This window comes from Triturus cristatus, chromosome 4_1, assembly GCF_964204655.1.
Source record: "Triturus cristatus chromosome 4_1, aTriCri1.1, whole genome shotgun sequence".
Lineage (NCBI taxonomy): Eukaryota > Metazoa > Chordata > Amphibia > Caudata > Salamandridae > Triturus > Triturus cristatus.
In genome coordinates, this window is record NC_140585.1 from 1,201,256,767 (window position 1) to 1,201,273,609 (window position 16,843).

The 16,843-nt window shown below is 44.6% G+C and overlaps 1 protein-coding gene across 1 annotated transcript in view; it reads right to left on the minus strand.

Moving 5' to 3' along the window:
• LOC146856383 (retinol dehydrogenase 16-like) overlaps positions 1-16,843 on the minus strand; it is a 128,312-nt gene that overhangs the window by 29,106 nt on the left and 82,363 nt on the right. The window contains exon 2 of the mRNA XM_085654499.1: positions 7,890-8,216. Coding sequence (XP_085510625.1) covers positions 7,890-8,202 — 313 coding nt within the window. The 5' untranslated portion in view covers positions 8,203-8,216. The remainder of the gene's footprint in view (positions 1-7,889; positions 8,217-16,843) is intronic.

Sequence of the window (16,843 nt, forward strand, 5' to 3'; positions counted from 1 at the left end):
CACTGTACCTTTATTAGGGAATTAGTGTTTGGCAGCGTTCAGTCTAGAGTTCTAGTGCACATTTTTTAAACTTGATATCTTCCACGTTTTCTGCCATTCTTGTCAGATGCGCTGTTAATCGCCGACAGTTTGGCTCATTGGTGGTTGTGTGTTCTTCCTTTAACTCTGCAGTCACGAAGCATGAGGGCAAGGGTGCCCCACCGCATTTTGGTTTAATTTGCCCATTTGCTCTGTGACTTTCCTGGAGTCTGTGCCAGAGAATACAAAGTTTCTCACCAGCTGATTATCAGTCAGTGGCTATGCGTGTAATTCTTGGAATGGGTACCATATCAGCCAGACTGCAAACATTTGGCGTTTGTATTACTTTGTGTGTGCTTCAATGGCTGGCTCTCTGCTTTCCTATTGAAAGATGATTAGTTCAATTTCCACTAATGGTTGTTTGTTTTAACAGTGACTAAGGAGCAAAAGTTTTCGACTTCTGGGCCAGGATTCATAGTAAAGAATGTCTACTTTAGATTGATTTCTATAAATGTCGCATGTACATAAATATGTACATTTACCAAGCTAGATCATCAAAAAAATTGAGAAAAGCCAATGGGTCTGCGAGTTTTATGTCAAAGTTGACCATATTATCCCAAGCTACATCAAATGTATCTTTAAACACAGATTAGACCACATGCTAACCATTTTTAGGTCTCTCCTAGTGTTCCAGCGCACGCATGCGCTGCTCGCTCGGCGAGATTTATGGTTAACAAGGAGTTTGAGAAGAGGGCTTAAAGCCCCACCCCTCATTTCCATTGGCTGGCGTCACCGTTTATGCTAAATGGTGGCCCGCCATTGGAAATGAGGGGTTTTAGCCGCTGCCCTTTCGCCTTTTGGTCCGGCCCATCCGGACTGGACCGCCTGCTTCACGGATGTTGTGAAGCAATTTCTTATCTTTATGAGGCTGTTATATAAAGAAGCCGTGAGATCCAGTCCCGATGGGCCGTCCCAAAAGGAAAAAAATGGTTGCACTACCCACGCTGGGTGTGTCCCCCTTTGGGCACTACTGTGTCCTATATGAATAGGCTTCTGAGTTTAAGAAGATGAAAAAACAAATTTTTGGAGATATCAGTTCATGTATATTTAATCTTCATACATTATATCTCAATATTCCAATTTCTTTGGTTTTTCAAGATATATGGACTGTTTAATTCATCCAATGCATTTCAGGTTTTTCATATACCCTTCATCAGGGATCAGTCCTAGGACAAACATCATAAATAATAATGAGGAAATATTCGTCTTTTTTAACATGCTAGACATATCAACAAGTGGCTTGAAATGGTCGCGATTCATTCATAATGTTAATCATTATGTTAGTTATCAATAAAGTTTCATAGCGTGCTATGATTATAAAATTGCAAGTGGTGGCCGTGTGTTTGTTAATGCTGTAGAGATACGTGAATACTTTTGGATTAGTTCACGTTGTTAAAAGCGTTGATGAGCCCTTCGGTGATTAATTCGCTTTGGTGTAAACGTTAATATGCCACTCGGTTATTAGAAAACACGTTGGTTATCGTGTCCGTGTTTTATGCACGATCAGAACGGCTTTTAAGAAAGAATTTCGGGGTGGCTGAATCTTTAAGCAATAGGCAGAGTGGAGCTGCAGCGGCTCTTAGAAGGGGTGAAACAACATGAAGCCCTTTGAGTCCAATGGGTGTTGCACGCCTGACACTCATACAGGGGTGACGTGGTAGCAGCCAAGCAATGAAACCTCGGAAAACATTTGGAGACACTGAGCACTCGAGGGATTACTCTTAGTAACTCATGTGAACTTGGGAAGTGTGAACCAGTCACACACAGGCATACGGGAATCAGTCTCACTCACGCCACATAACGGAGTCCTCTCACAAATGGTTGTAGCAGGGGTTTAAGTGGACTGGGTCTTGCCCGTGCTCAGCACTAGCAGTTATAATGCAATAGGTCTCACCTTTCATTAAGTTAAAGCCATTTGCTTCGCTATACAATACCATTAGCAAAGCAAATGGCTGTAACTTAATCAAAAGCGAGACCTATTGCATCTTCAATGCTTGTTTTAAATATGTTACACATGCCCTGCAGCGCTTCGTTTACTACTTTCTTTATTGCGTAGGAGGTAAGCTCTACATCTTAGATACAAAAGCAGCCTGTTACATATTTTTGTCCATGCCAGCTTTTGTTAATGTGTGCGTTCGCTGTATGCAATCTGCTTTTTTATATTTATCTGGCTTTCTTTGAACACATCGCGGACGTTCATTCATGCGTAATTTCACTTTCCAAAGCTGACCTAATAGAACAATTATAAAATCGGCCTAACTTAATGGATGTCTAAATTAGTGGGGCGAAAGGCACAGAATACGCCTCTTTAAAAAAATGTTTTTCCCCGTTTCATAGCACGGGCTAGTAACAGTTCAACTGCTCGATGCAGACGTTATCTGGCATACGCAGTGGATAAAAGGTTGTTACCAGACATCACAAAGCATTAATAAAGCATGGGGTTATCCCATTCACATACCTGTGTGAGTAGTAATGGAGGCACATTTGCTAATTTGTGCATCAACATGTACTTACTGACCCTGGTGTGCACATCCAGTGACTCATGAAACTGCAGGGATCCACTTTAAATATTGACTCCAACCATGTCTGGAAGGAGTCTCACACTGTTCTACTATCAACATTTTTCACAGAATGCTTAAAATTGGCTAACAGATAGTATCACAGCACCTTGTCTGGGAACCACGCAGTACAGTTTTTACTATGTTCCGAATAAGCTGTCATGGCGCACATTCTATAGGAGGACAGCCTGTCATATTTAAGAACATTGCACATGGCAGCTGACTAACAACAATGTTGTTGCGCAGTGTGCTGATGTCACAGCTTGTTCACATTCAGCGGTTGTTGCGGTAATATGTTTACAACCTGCTCCTGCTCATATAAAATGTCTGCGTTATTTTTTTCAAATTGTTACGTATTTGCCTAATCATAAGCAGTACACACAAATCTGGCCTGTATAGACTTTAATCATGTTCTTTGTAAGCACTAGCGCTTTATGCTCCATCTTTCTATGAGCCTGAGTTGTGTTTTTTTTATTTAAACATTTGGTGGCCGGCGTCAATATATGCCAAAATGTGTTTGCAAACTCCTTAAAGAACCGTGCATTTTCATGCAGCCCTCAGCTGTTCACCAGTGGCTATCCTGGTGTTAATCACATCGCACACACAAAGGGAAGTAGCTAGAAAATTATAACACACCCCACTTGAGCTATACCTCTAAGCGCACTGAGCACGTGAAGCAAGCAAACCTACCCTTATTGAGAGATTTCCCTTCAGCCTTTCACAGTGTCAATACATCTATCTATCCATCCGCCCTTTCACCTTTTCATCTAGTCATCCACTCATCTGGCCATCCCATCACCTTTCCATCCACCCATTCAACATTCCACCCATTCAAATATCTATATTCATCCTTTCAAGCATCCACCCATCGATATATATATATATATATATATATATATATATATATATATATATATATATATACACACATACCCATCTATCCAGCTTTTCACCCTATCCATTAACCCTTTTATGCTACATTTTACATTTTCTTCCTCATTTTATCATTCTATTCTTCCTTTCACCCTCCAGTTCTTTCATTTTTGATCTTACGTACCCTTCTTTTGCCTTACCCTTACTTTTTGCTGATCTTTCTCTCTCATTTTTTTTTATTTGCTCACCCCTCTGTATTTTCCCCTGTTGTCTGCATGTCATCATTATTTTTATTTACATTTTTGTTTCCTTCCCTGTACATTTAAGCCCACCTTCCAAACCTCTTTCATGGTATTTCCTAACAGTGTTATTTATGAGCTTTTTGTCTGCAGAGCTGCAGACAGAAGACACCCATAAATAGTAGTTAATAATGTTTTAGTGGTACCCAATATTCCTGCCCCTGGCACCCAGGTCCAGACCTCGCCACTTGAGCTGGGTAAATGGGGCTTCACTACTCCACAGACACATACACATTTTTGTTCTTATGCTGCAAGTTAGGTCTGTGGTGTTTTTCCTGTAATTAGGAATACTGTGCTGCTCTTTCCAGATTAAAAAAAAAACTTTGGTAGTTAACTATACTTGACTTGCTTCGTTTCCACAGCAATGTCATTGATTTAAAGGCAAAAGACACACAATTGATGGACGGAATGCAGAACAAATCAAAACATTCACCCCCCGTCAAGAGAGCTGGTTTAAATCCATCATTACGAAACCGGTCCTAGGATGCTTGTTTCCATTCCAGGGAGGACCTGGGTTGGCAGTTCGGGCTGGACTGTTCCCATGAGGCATAGGGTCAAGACTGATTTGCATATGGCTGGGTTCAAACTGGAATGGCATGGTGAGCAAAAAACGATGGATTTAGGCCCAGATCTCTGTACTGGGGTGAGTGTATGACATTGTTCTGCATTCTGTCCATCAACTGTTGTTTTTGCATTTGTCACCCCGAGTGGGACGGGTATGCCCAGACGTGGGTCCTGTGCTCTCCATGCCACTGGAATCAAGCTATCCTAGCTGAAGAGGGGTGAAACCCCGAAACCGGTCTTAGGATGCTTGTTTCCAGTCCAGGGAGGAACTGGCTTGGCAGTTCGGGCTGGACTGTTCCCATGAGGCACAGGGTCAAGACTGATTTGCATATGGCTGGGTTCAAACTGGAATGGCATGGTGAGCAAAAAAACGATGGATTTAGGCCTAGATCTCTGTACTGGGGTGAATGTATGACACAGTTCTGCATTCTGTCCATCAACTGTTGTTTTTGCATTGGTCACCCCGAGTGGGACAAGTATGCCCAGACGTGGGTCCTGTGCTCTTCATGCCACTGGAATCAAGCTATCCTGGCTGAAGAGGGGTGAAACCCCGAAACCGGTCGTAGGATGCTTGTTTCCAGTCCAGGGAGGACCTGGCTTGGCAGTTCAGGCTGGACTGTTCCCATGAAGCACAGTGTAAAGACTGATTTGCATATGGCTGGGTTCAAACTGGAATGGCATGGTGAGCAAAAAAACGATGGATTTAGTCCCAGATCTCTGTACTGGGGTGAATGTATGACATTGTTCTGCATTCTGTCCATCAACTGTCGTTTTTGCATTTGACACCCCGAGTGGGACGGGTATGCCCAGACGTGGGTCCCGTGCTCTCCATGCCACTGAAATCAAGCTATCCTGGCTGAAGAGGGGTGAAACCCCGAAACCGGTCTTAGGATGCTTGTTTCCAGTCCAGGGAGGAACTGGCTTGGCAGTTCGGGCTGGACTGTTCCCATGAGGCACAGGGTCAAGACTGATTTGCATATGGCTGGGTTCAAACTGGAATGGCATGGTGAGCAAAAAAACGATGGATTTAGGCCTAGATCTCTGTACTGGGGTGAATGTATAACATTGTTCTGCATTCTGTCCATCAACTGTTGTTTTTGCATTGGACACCCCGAGTGGGACAAGTATGCCCAGACGTGGGTCCCGTGCTCTCCATGCCACTGGAATCAAGCTATCCTGGCTGAAGAGGGGTGAAACCCCGAAACCGGTCTTAGGATGCTTGTTTCCAGTCAAGGGAGGACCTGGTTTGGCAGTTCGGGCTGGACTGTCTAGGCTAATCATCAATTCTTTAACAGCATCATCTATTTTCCACAAATGCCTTCGAATTTAATGAATTAATACAATATTGAACAGTTAATATCAACCATGTGAATAATATTGTTACATATTAAGAAAAAAATTAAAAACAATGTATATACTGAGACTGTCTTACAACAAATAACATCTTCGAAAGGGAAGAGTTCCATTTGAAATGTAAGACCTCCCCAACTACCCTCTTTTGCAGCAAGTAAAACATCGGAATCTTAGTGTGTGATTATCATTGAACTTAAATGTCTAATGTCTTCTACTAGCTTGCTTACGGTTTTCGTAAACTTTATGAAACTGCTAGTTAATTGCATAGCAGAGCTGGTAAAACATATTGGACTCCATAATAAGGTCTCCATTAGCCCCACCTTGAGATAACAGAATTTACTATACTGCTCTATATCTCTGTGAGGAAGCAGGATTACAATTTATTTCACTCAAAACTTGGAGTAACCGGCAGTCCTTGGCATACAGAGTCCAATTTTACATGTTTAGGTTGAGCCTTGGCAGCGCATGCGCTGCTCTGCTGCATGCTGTATTCTGTATTCGAGTATGTACTTAAAGCACCACCCACTCTCCGCGCATATTTGTCATTGGATTGTGTCATTGTCCTTCTTTGTAAATCCTGGCTTCTGATTCGTTAATAGGCTTGTTAGTCCCTCCTTAGTACCACGTTGTCTTTATTTGTAACCTCCCATGAGCACTGGCCCTTTTACTTCTGTTGCTAAAGGTTATGTCTTATTTAGTCTGTAAGCACTATTTTCTTTAATAAGTTTCTCCGACTGCAGGTACGACATGCTTTCCTGCAACGTTCAGCATGCCATGCGCACTTTCACTTTCCAAGCAGCCCGGGACAATGGCAGCCGCTTCTTTGAAATGCAATAGGTCTCGCTTTTACAAGAGTTCGAGCTATTGGCATTTCAAATGACAATGCCTTTCATTTATCTGTTAATTATCCCAACAGATATGTAAAAGGCATTGCGATTTACAATGCCAATAGCTTAAACTCTCTCAAAGTGTGAGACCTATTGCATTGCAAGTGCTTGTTGGATGATGGGGTCGAGTAGGACACCCAGATTGTTAGCACACATATGAATGGCAAACGATATTTGTCAGATGGAGTTGTTTCTCCTCATTATCAATAAGTTAAATCACTTACTAACTTGCGAACTTCACTTGCATACATCTGTTCCGACTGATGTCATGCAAACACTCTTGTCTATTTATGCCAGGGAACTGTATGAGCACGTAGTATGCAGGGATATTTCTTCAAAAATAATTTAATCAACGCGCAGGGTCTCCTTCAATTTGGTGCCATAAGTTTTTTGAGTTTGATCTTACTCTCAGAAAACTGGGGGCAAGCACACTGTTGAGTTTGTTAGCCGTCAACAAGGACTGCACTGCTTTGGTAACCATAATTCAATGATGAAGCCTCAGGTTTACTTTCCAGTCGTAGGCATGGTTTTTCAGCTGAGGTATTCAGTGCTAAGGGACACACGCATAGTAGAACTGAGCGCCCTGTAGTTGATGCTAGGGGTAGATATTAACATCCAGCGAGTGATTTATTAAATGCTAGCATTGGCATGCTTGTTTGGTCCAATAAAATTCTCTATACAAATAAATACAGAACCATCAGGCAATGGTTGGTAAGTGCCAGGAGAGAAGTTCGTGGGTCTTTTGCATCACAAATCCTTGGCATTCTTAGGCAATCGTTTTCGTTGTATGCAGGTTTAGGGAACAGATTCTGGAAATTCAGTAGGAAGACAAGGCTTGATATGAACATGTGAAAAGAGGGTAGCTGAGTTTATTTCCCCTTAAGACATTTTGTTGAATTATTCAGTGCCCAACTCTTCGTGGATCTCACTTGGAGTGTAGCAAGTTGGAACATAAAACACAAGAAATATAAGGTTCACCTACCATTCAGTGCCTAATTTATGAGCTCTTTGCTTTTGACTCTAAATAGATAAAGAAGATGCATCAATCTGCACAGATGAGACAAATACAAACTCCTTTTACTTATATTCACCATCCTGACAAACAAAAAGCCTCCACAAACTTGAGTTGAGTCACTCGTTTTTCGAATCTACATCGACCTGTGAAATAATGTTAATTCCCAGTGTACCTTACTTTGATCATTCTATTAAACGGCTGACTTCCCTATATTTTTCAGGGAAGAGGTTGATAAGTATGGAACTAGTGGTTCTGTGCTCACCTCTGTCTCCCACTTGCTGTTTCACCCAATGGGCCATGGTGGTCACACTTTCGCTGTTAGTGACGTCCAGAATTACCGTCCGTAGCCTCTGGGACGTGGCCTCTTTCAGCTGCTCCTCCCCCTTCTGCGTCAGACATGCGGCCAGCACATGCAGACCACGGCGGTCCAGCTGCCGTGCCAACAGGCTCCCGAAGCCGGAGTCGCAGCCGGTGATCAGCACATATTTATCTGTAAGGTTTGGGAAAGTCTGCCTCTCTCGGTACCAACGGATGAAAACATACAGGGAAAGCAGTGCCGCCAGGTACAGCCACATTGTCAGCCTTCTGGCTGTGGTAAAGAAAATGAAGATGAAAGAAATACTTAAAAATGTGGGCGGGATCTTCATCTCGCAACTTTTAAATCAGTTACAGTCCTAACCTCTTGCATCTTATTGATAAAAATGCTAGAGCAGAAATTAAGTACATTTTCCAGCATTTCTGTTTTAATCATCACTCTTAAATTCTACATTTGTTTCATGGAGAACATTCTCAGTTAGCAAAAAAAAATCCTGTAGCATTTTCAAAGTGAATACACACAAAAGTCAGATGTGAGTAAGGTAAACAAGTGTACTCACCCACAAAACCAACCTAAGACCAGGTTAAACCAAAATATCAATCTTTGGAGCTCAAACACCAGTATTTTTTGTTGCATATCCGATAACCCCTGAAGCAATTGTATTTTGTATTCAAATTCTATGTCATGACCGGAGGCTTCAGATTATGCTTATCTCTCTCTTCACTTTATTCTTATCAAAACACAGCAGCCAGAGAGATTTCACAGTAATCATTGAACATTAACCACAGAAAAAACTACAACTCCCTACAACCAGGGAGGCATTGTGGAATGTAGTCCATCAACTGTTTCCATAAACCATTATACAAAGTCCTCTGTCTGCCTCCTCCCTTCCTCCAGTTAAGTGCTCTTTATCTTCTTCTTGTCATATTTGTCCGGTTCTGAGTCCACGACAGAGAGTCCGAGATCCACAGGAGCGAAGAGAGAGCCCCTTCGCTCTCACAGGGTCCAACTTCCTGTAGGGAATAACACACTATAGGAAGACTTGGACCCCCTAGAGGGCGAAGAGACCGGAAAGGACCACCGGGTTTTCTACAGGGATGTCCGGTATAGGAGTCAGGGTTCCTACAAGAAGACAAAAGCAACAAGACAAGTGTAAGAGGATTCCCCGAGACCCTCCACCCTCCAATAGTATTTAGAACCTTGTATACCTCCTCATACTCACACATAGAACTTAGGAACTGACAGACGATTCAAAATAAGAAGCCCCTGCTCCTTTGATTCACCCAGGAAATGAGGACAGGAGGCGAACTGAATGGCGGGTGTTGGCTGTGTCACACCTGCCACGTTTGTACAAGGCGCTGTGTGGCGAGTTCATAAACAAGAGAGATCTCCAATGTACAGCAAAGTCCTTTCTTCATGTGAGTCCCTGGGTTGTTAAAGTATTAAGCAAGTCCGTCTGTCCCAAAAAAGGTTTGGACTCTTCGTAAATCAAAATAAAATTTGAAAGGCTGTAGAATCACCTCTAAACTGATAGTCAGCGGGAAGGATCTTTGGGAAAGTCACAGCGCGTTCCTGCGCTGAGGGGGTTAAGGGCAAAACAACGCTCCCGGCAGAAACAAAACAGGCAAGAGTCCTACGCAGCGTTATTCACGCTACAGATTCAAAAATAATGCAGCGATGAGCCAGCGCTACTGATATCGTCAATGTAATACAAAATTGTCTCAATAAAGTTTCATGGCGCCAGTTGAGGACACGCTCCCCACCAGCACTGAAAGAAGTTCTTCAGTATGTAGAGGAGGCATGAACTAAATCAATATGCAGCGCACTCACGGTTCTGCATCTTCACATGGAAATGATCCGCCAAAAAGGATTCCACCAACTCGTGAACACTCGACAAACGACGATCCGATCCAGGGAAGCTCCAAACGGGAAACAGGGGCGTGGTCCCAATCCAGGAAGTGAGGCCAAGCATTGTTGGTAAGGAGCAGGCAGCCTATATGCCGGTTGGAGTCACGTGAGCTGGTGCAAGGCTATATGGGAAGGCATACAAGGCTCTAAGCATTCTGGGACTTGGAGTTTTCCTGTATTTTACCTATAATAAGAGTACAGGAAGCACGACCTCTAACAGTTCTCCCCCCTAACGGTCTAATCACAGGTCTGGGTTTGTTGGGATGCAAGACATGAAATCTCCTAATTAAAACTGGGGCATGTACATTCTCTGCTGGTTCCCAGGTTCTATCCTCCGGAGCATACCCCACCCAGTCTATTAGGTATTGTAACTTTCCTTGATGTCTGCGGGAATCAACAATGCGTCTGACTTCAAACTCCTGCTCACCATTTACAGTGATGGGAGGAGGCGGAGGCTCCGGACTAGAGGGAGGGATGAAGGGTTTGAGGAGAGAAATGTGAAAAACGGGATGTATATGCAAATCTGGTGGGAGGTCTAATTTCAGGGTTACTGGATTTATAATCCTAAGTATAGGGAAAGGTCCTATATACCTGGGCCAGAATTTACGCGGTCCTGTTAACCTGAGGTTCTTTGTGGATAACCATACTTGATCGCCCTCAGAGTAGACAGGAGCCTGGCGCCTATGTCTGTCTGCCTGTTCCTTCATCTGATGTTTGGCGTCAAGTAATTCCCTGGTAGCTTGTTCCCATATGGCTTTAAGGTTCTTGTGGTGTTCGTGTACTGCAGGAATGTTCAACATTTCGGGGGGAAGTGAGACAGGGAGGAATTTGGGGTGTTGTCCTGTTACAAAGAAAAAAGGAGACACTTTGGAGGCGGAATGCGTAGAATTATTGTAAGCGAATTCCGCTAAGGGAAGAGCCTGACTCCATTCGCTGGTTATAGTACTCAATAAACATCTCAAAAATTGTTCAAGAGTTTGGTTTGTCCTCTCCGTTTGTCCATCCGTTTGCGGATGATACGCTGATGACAGACGGTGATCTATCTGTAAAGTTTTACAAAGACCTTGCCAAAATTTAGAGATGAATTGAGGGCCTCTATCTGACACTATAACTGAGGGCAAACCGTGTAATTTCACCACATTGTCTATGAAGATGTCAATGAGGTCAGTGGCGCGGGGTAGTCTCTTAAGAGGAATGAAATGGGCCATTTTTGATAGCATATCCACCACCACCAGAATAGTTGTATAACCCCTGCTTATCGGCAAGTCTGTGATAAAATCCATGCTGATAGTGGACCAAGGGCACTCAGGGACAGGTAAAGGGTGTAAGAGACCAGCGGGAGCACAATGCATAGATTTTTGACGTGCACAGGTGGAACAAGCTTTGCAAAATGCAGAGATGTCGTGATGCATATCTTTCCACCAGAACCACCTTTGGCATAGTTGACGAGTCTTGTCGTTGCCAGGATGTGCAGGCTCTAGCTGATCTAAAGAATTGCAGATTCCGATGATCAGAATAAATTGTGATGGTATGGGGAGAGCCTAATAAATAATGCCTCCACTCTTGGAAAGCCATTTTTATGGCTAACAATTCCCGTTCTCCAATAGTATAATTCTGTTCTGCTTGGGAGAGAGTCTTAGAAAAATAAGCAACAGGATGGAGAGCACCTGAACTTTTGTCGCGCTGCGACAATACTCCCCCCACAGCATACTGTGAGGCATCAGCTTCCACGAAATAGGGTAAGGTCTCATCGGCATGGCGAATTATGGGGGCAGAGGTGAATCTGTCTTTTAAAGCCTGAAAGGCTGTTTCAGCTGTTTTATCCCACTCAAACTGCACTCCTTTCTTTAGCAGTCTAGTGATAGGAGACACTAATTCTGAGAAATGGTGAATAAATCTTCTATAGAAATTAGCGAATCCTAAAAAGGATTGGATTTCTTTCACTGTCTTGGGGCTTTTCCAATTGGTGATAGCAGAGACCTTAGCTGGATCCATATGAATCCCATCAGGCGAGATAACAAACCCCAAGAAGTCTACCTTTCTGGTGTGAAACAAACATTTGTCCAATTTGGCAAATAACTGGTGTTCCTGTAAGCGTTGCAGTATAAGCCTTACATGCTCTACGTGTTCTTGCTCGTTTTGTGAATATATTAAAATATCGTCAATGTAGACGATAACAAAGAGATCTAAGTAGTCTCGCAAGATCTCATTCACAAAAAATTGGAAAGCTGCTGGAGCATTACATAGGCCAAACGGCATAACACAATATTCGTACAACCTGAATTTCGTACGAAATGCTGTTTTCCACTCATCTCCCTCTCTTACTCTGATCAAATGGTACGCCCCTCTTAGATCTAATTTGGTGAAAATCTTCGCCTTACGTACTTGATCTAAGAGAGTGGAAATGAGTGGAAGAGGGTATTTGTTTTTTACCGTAGCTTTGTTTAACGCACGGTAATCCAGGCATGCTCTCAAGCCTCCCTCTCGTTTGGGAATAAAAAAAAGGGGCGACGAGACAGGGGAGGTGGAATGTCTAATAAAACCTTTCTTCAACATCTCCTGTAAGTAGTCATGAAGATATTTGGTTTCTGGTTCAGTCAATGCGTATATTCGACTGACGGGCAGTTCCGCTCCAGGGATTAAATCAATCCTACAATCATATGCGCGATGTGGAGGTAAAGCGGTCGCTTTCACTTCATCAAATACACTAGAAAATTCCTGATATTCTGCAGGCAGGTTCGTGGCATATGAGAACTCTGTAGCACAACATAAAGGCGTTTGCCAAAGCGCCGTTTCTCTATAACAATGCAGTGTGCAATAGGAAGACCGTAACGTTACTGTTCTAGCTACCCAGTCTATGTGAGGGTTGTGTTGTTGTAACCATGGCACTCCTAAAATGGCCCCAAACGTGGGAGTGTCTATGAGATCAAAAGAGATCGTTTCAGAATGGCCATTGTCACATACCATGATGATATCTGGGGTCTGATGTTTAATCAAGCCTGATGACAATTCAGATCCGTCTACAGCTCGAACCCTTTCAGGATGAGGTTTTGTGATAAATTGTAGTCCCAAGGCTTTGGCTACAGTTATATCTAAAAAATTTCCAGTAGCCCCGGAATCCAGCAGAATATCCATAGATTTTCTCCGTTGAGAGGGCAACATGAAAACCACAGAAATAATGAAATGCTTTGGTACAAGAGGCACGTGGGTGGAGACAGATGACGAGATCTGGGAGACCGAAGGACTTGGGAAATCGATCTCTAAATTTCCCAAGTCTTTCAGTTTTCCGGAACCGGTACTCCCTCTGATTTGTTCACGTTAATACCACCTAATTTTTTAGGCTTCACGGGGCATTCTCGGGCAAAATGCCCACCTTTACCACAATAAAGGCATAACTTCAAACGCCTTCTTTTTTCACGTTCTTCAGCCGTTAGAGGGCCTCTAACCCCACCAATCTGCATTGGTTCACTCGACTCTTTAGGGTCTTTTTTGTCAGACCTGGAAAGAAAAAGACGGGGGCATTCCCCTTTTGACTTCTCTCCCTTCCTTTCTGCCAGTCTGTGGTCCAACTTGACCACTAAATCAATGAAGGAGGAACAATCTTCGGGAGGGTCTACAATCTGTGACAGAATGTCTTTTAATTCGTCTCGTAAACCCCTATAAAATAATGAAGTACGTTTATCTTCAGGCCACTGTGTCTCAGTTACTAACCGGTTGAACGTGGTTATGTACGAAAGGAGATCCTTTGAACCTTGTTTCAAGTTCAGTAACTCATTATCGCTGGCCTGCATATAAGAATGTCGCGCAAATAAACTCCGCATTCTTTCTTTAAAGTGTGCTAAATTGTAAAGAACTGGATCGTCATTCTCCACTAATGGAACCGCCCAAAGCGCGGCGTTTCCACTCAGATATGAAATGATGAAGGCCACTTTGGCCGCATCATCAGGGAATGCCGCAGCTCGACACAGGAACTGGAGATGGCACTGGTTCATGAAGACTGCATATTTAGTGCTATCCCCGTTAAACCGTTCTGGCATGGCCAAAGGAGTATGAGGTGGAGTGAGAACAGATACATTAACTGGGGCCGCCTGGGAAACAGGAGGCACAGATCCATCTGAGGTCGGAAAGTGGAAATGACTTGGTTGGATATAACTGCGCTTATGTTTGGGAAATGTACCTGACCCTACGGACTCCACTGATGTGTGTGTTTTTACTATGGCTAACTCTGTGGCCAACCGCTGATTCTCCCCTCGTAATGCCTTAAGTTCTGCCTGTAAAGTAACTACTGTATTTACTAATTCAGACATGGTAATGTCAGGGTTATCAAGGCGCAAGGGTTCTACCCTAGTCGCATTAAAAGATGCGCCTTGCTCCATCTTCGCTCAGGGGATGTGAAAGATACGTGGGCTTGGCCTTCTGTCCGGTTCTGAGTCCACGACAGAGAGTCCGAGATCCACAGGAGCGAAGAGAGAGCCCCTTCGCTCTCACAGGGTCCAACTTCCTGTAGGGAATAACACACTATAGGAAGACTTGGACCCCCTAGAGGGCGAAGAGACCGGAAAGGACCACCGGGTTTTCTACAGGGATGTCCGGTATAGGCGTCAGGGTTCCTACAAGAAGACAAAAGCAACAAGACAAGTGTAAGAGGATTCCCCGAGACCCTCCACCCTCCAATAGTATTTAGAACCTTGTATACCTCCTCATACTCACACATAGAACTTAGGAACTGACAGACGATTCAAAATAAGAAGCCCCTGCTCCTTTGATTCACCCAGGAAATGAGGACAGGAGGCGAACTGAATGGCGGGTGTTGGCTGTGTCACACCTGCCACGTTTGTACAAGGCGCTGTGTGGCGAGTTCATAAACAAGAGAGATCTCCAATGTACAGCAAAGTCCTTTCTTCATGTGAGTCCCTGGGTTGTTAAAGTATTAAGCAAGTCCGTCTGTCCCAAAAAAGGTTTGGACTCTTCGTAAATCAAAATAAAATTTGAAAGGCTGTAGAATCACCTCTAAACTGATAGTCAGCGGGAAGGATCTTTGGGAAAGTCACAGCGCGTTCCTGCGCTGAGGGGGTTAAGGGCAAAACAACGCTCCCGGCAGAAACAAAACAGGCAAGAGTCCTACGCAGCGTTATTCACGCTACAGATTCAAAAATAATGCAGCGATGAGCCAGCGCTACTGATATCGTCAATGTAATACAAAATTGTCTCAATAAAGTTTCATGGCGCCAGTTGAGGACACGCTCCCCACCAGCACTGAAAGAAGTTCTTCAGTATGTAGAGGAGGCATGAACTAAATCAATATGCAGCGCACTCACGGTTCTGCATCTTCACATGGAAATGATCCGCCAAAAAGGATTCCACCAACTCGTGAACACTCGACAAACGACGATCCGATCCAGGGAAGCTCCAAACGGGAAACAGGGGCGTGGTCCCAATCCAGGAAGTGAGGCCAAGCATTGTTGGTAAGGAGCAGGCAGCCTATATGCCGGTTGGAGTCACGTGAGCTGGTGCAAGGCTATATGGGAAGGCATACAAGGCTCTAAGCATTCTGGGACTTGGAGTTTTCCTGTATTTTACCTATAATAAGAGTACAGGAAGCACGACCTCTAACAATATTTATACGTATGGTAATATTTTTCTAAGGTGTTAATATCATTATTGCGCATTGTTTTCCTTGTGTTAACAAAGGGGATTGTATTGCCTTTCAGAGCCCTTGCCGGCCGCGGGAACGTTTCTCGCTCCTTACGCGGCCGGTTTCCCTGCTGGTGAGGCGTCATTTGCAGCCGGGGGACTCGTCCGTCTCGTTGCTCTCAGATGAGGAGCGCGCTGCGAGAGTAACGGTCACCGAGCCTTGCCCCCATACTCTGCCTCACCGGGACGTCCGCAAAGCGGATTGTATGCCTGCATATCTTTGAACGCCCCAGCGGGGGTCTGTAGTGCGGTATTGTAACCACGTTGAACGCGCTTGTCAGTGCAGTAAGCACCTTGCCAAATCCCACGCATTGCGCGGACAACATACACGACTCTGGGCACCAACTCTGTTAGTACAATGCGCTGGGGGGCAGACACCCGGTCAGGTTTTGTTCCTGACGGTTTGCGCACGTTGTGGGTTGTGGTGCGGCCCTATTTGTAACCCTTTGGGCTACCCTAATTCTTGCAGCCTCCGGCCTGCCCCTAAAAGTTTTTTACCTGCGAGTTTGGGTGTATTCTTGTGGTTGTGTTGTTCGCAGACACTTTAAGTTTGTAGTTCCCTTTGAGTACTTACCTTTGTCGCAATGGTTGGTTAGGCTGAATATTATGAGGAAGAGGTCCAGGAGTACCTACCTTATGGTGATGATTTCTTTGACGCTGTTGATGATTCAATTTACTGGGTGGTTAATGAGGTAGTGGGGCCTATGGAGCAACGCCTCTCGGACAGAATAGTGCAGGAATGTAACAGGTTGGCGGCGGCCCGTGGGGGCACTGCGCCGGTCCCCGGCGAAAGTCATGAGGACGCCCCCTCCACCCCCCAAGAAGCAGCGTCCAGACGGTGTGGATGTAGATGCCTTTGCGCGCCTTAAGACGGCGTTTTTAGCGAAGGCGGCCTCGTCTGTTCCCCTCACTCCATCGGAGGGCCGCCCCAGGATGTCCCGGACCCCCCATCCCCTGCAACGGACAAAGACACCCAGGGAGATACCGATGAGGAAGCGGGGTCATCTCGTCCTTGGCGTCCGACTCTGACTGCCTCTTCGGCGGCGCCGGAGGAGGATGCAGACATGCTGAATCCCGACGATATCATGCATCCCCAGTCCTCGGCTTGGGTCCTAGGAGATAAGGTTGTTAGTTTCCTTGCGAACCGCCTCCGCAAACCTCTTGAGAAGGAGGTACGGAGTTGTTTGAGAGCGGAGTGTCCGAGACCCTCTTTGCTGGATAAGATTGCGTTTACGCCAGAATTAGACTCCAAAAGGGCCACTTTTTTGGCGAAATATGTGAAAGACCCTCGGAAGGGC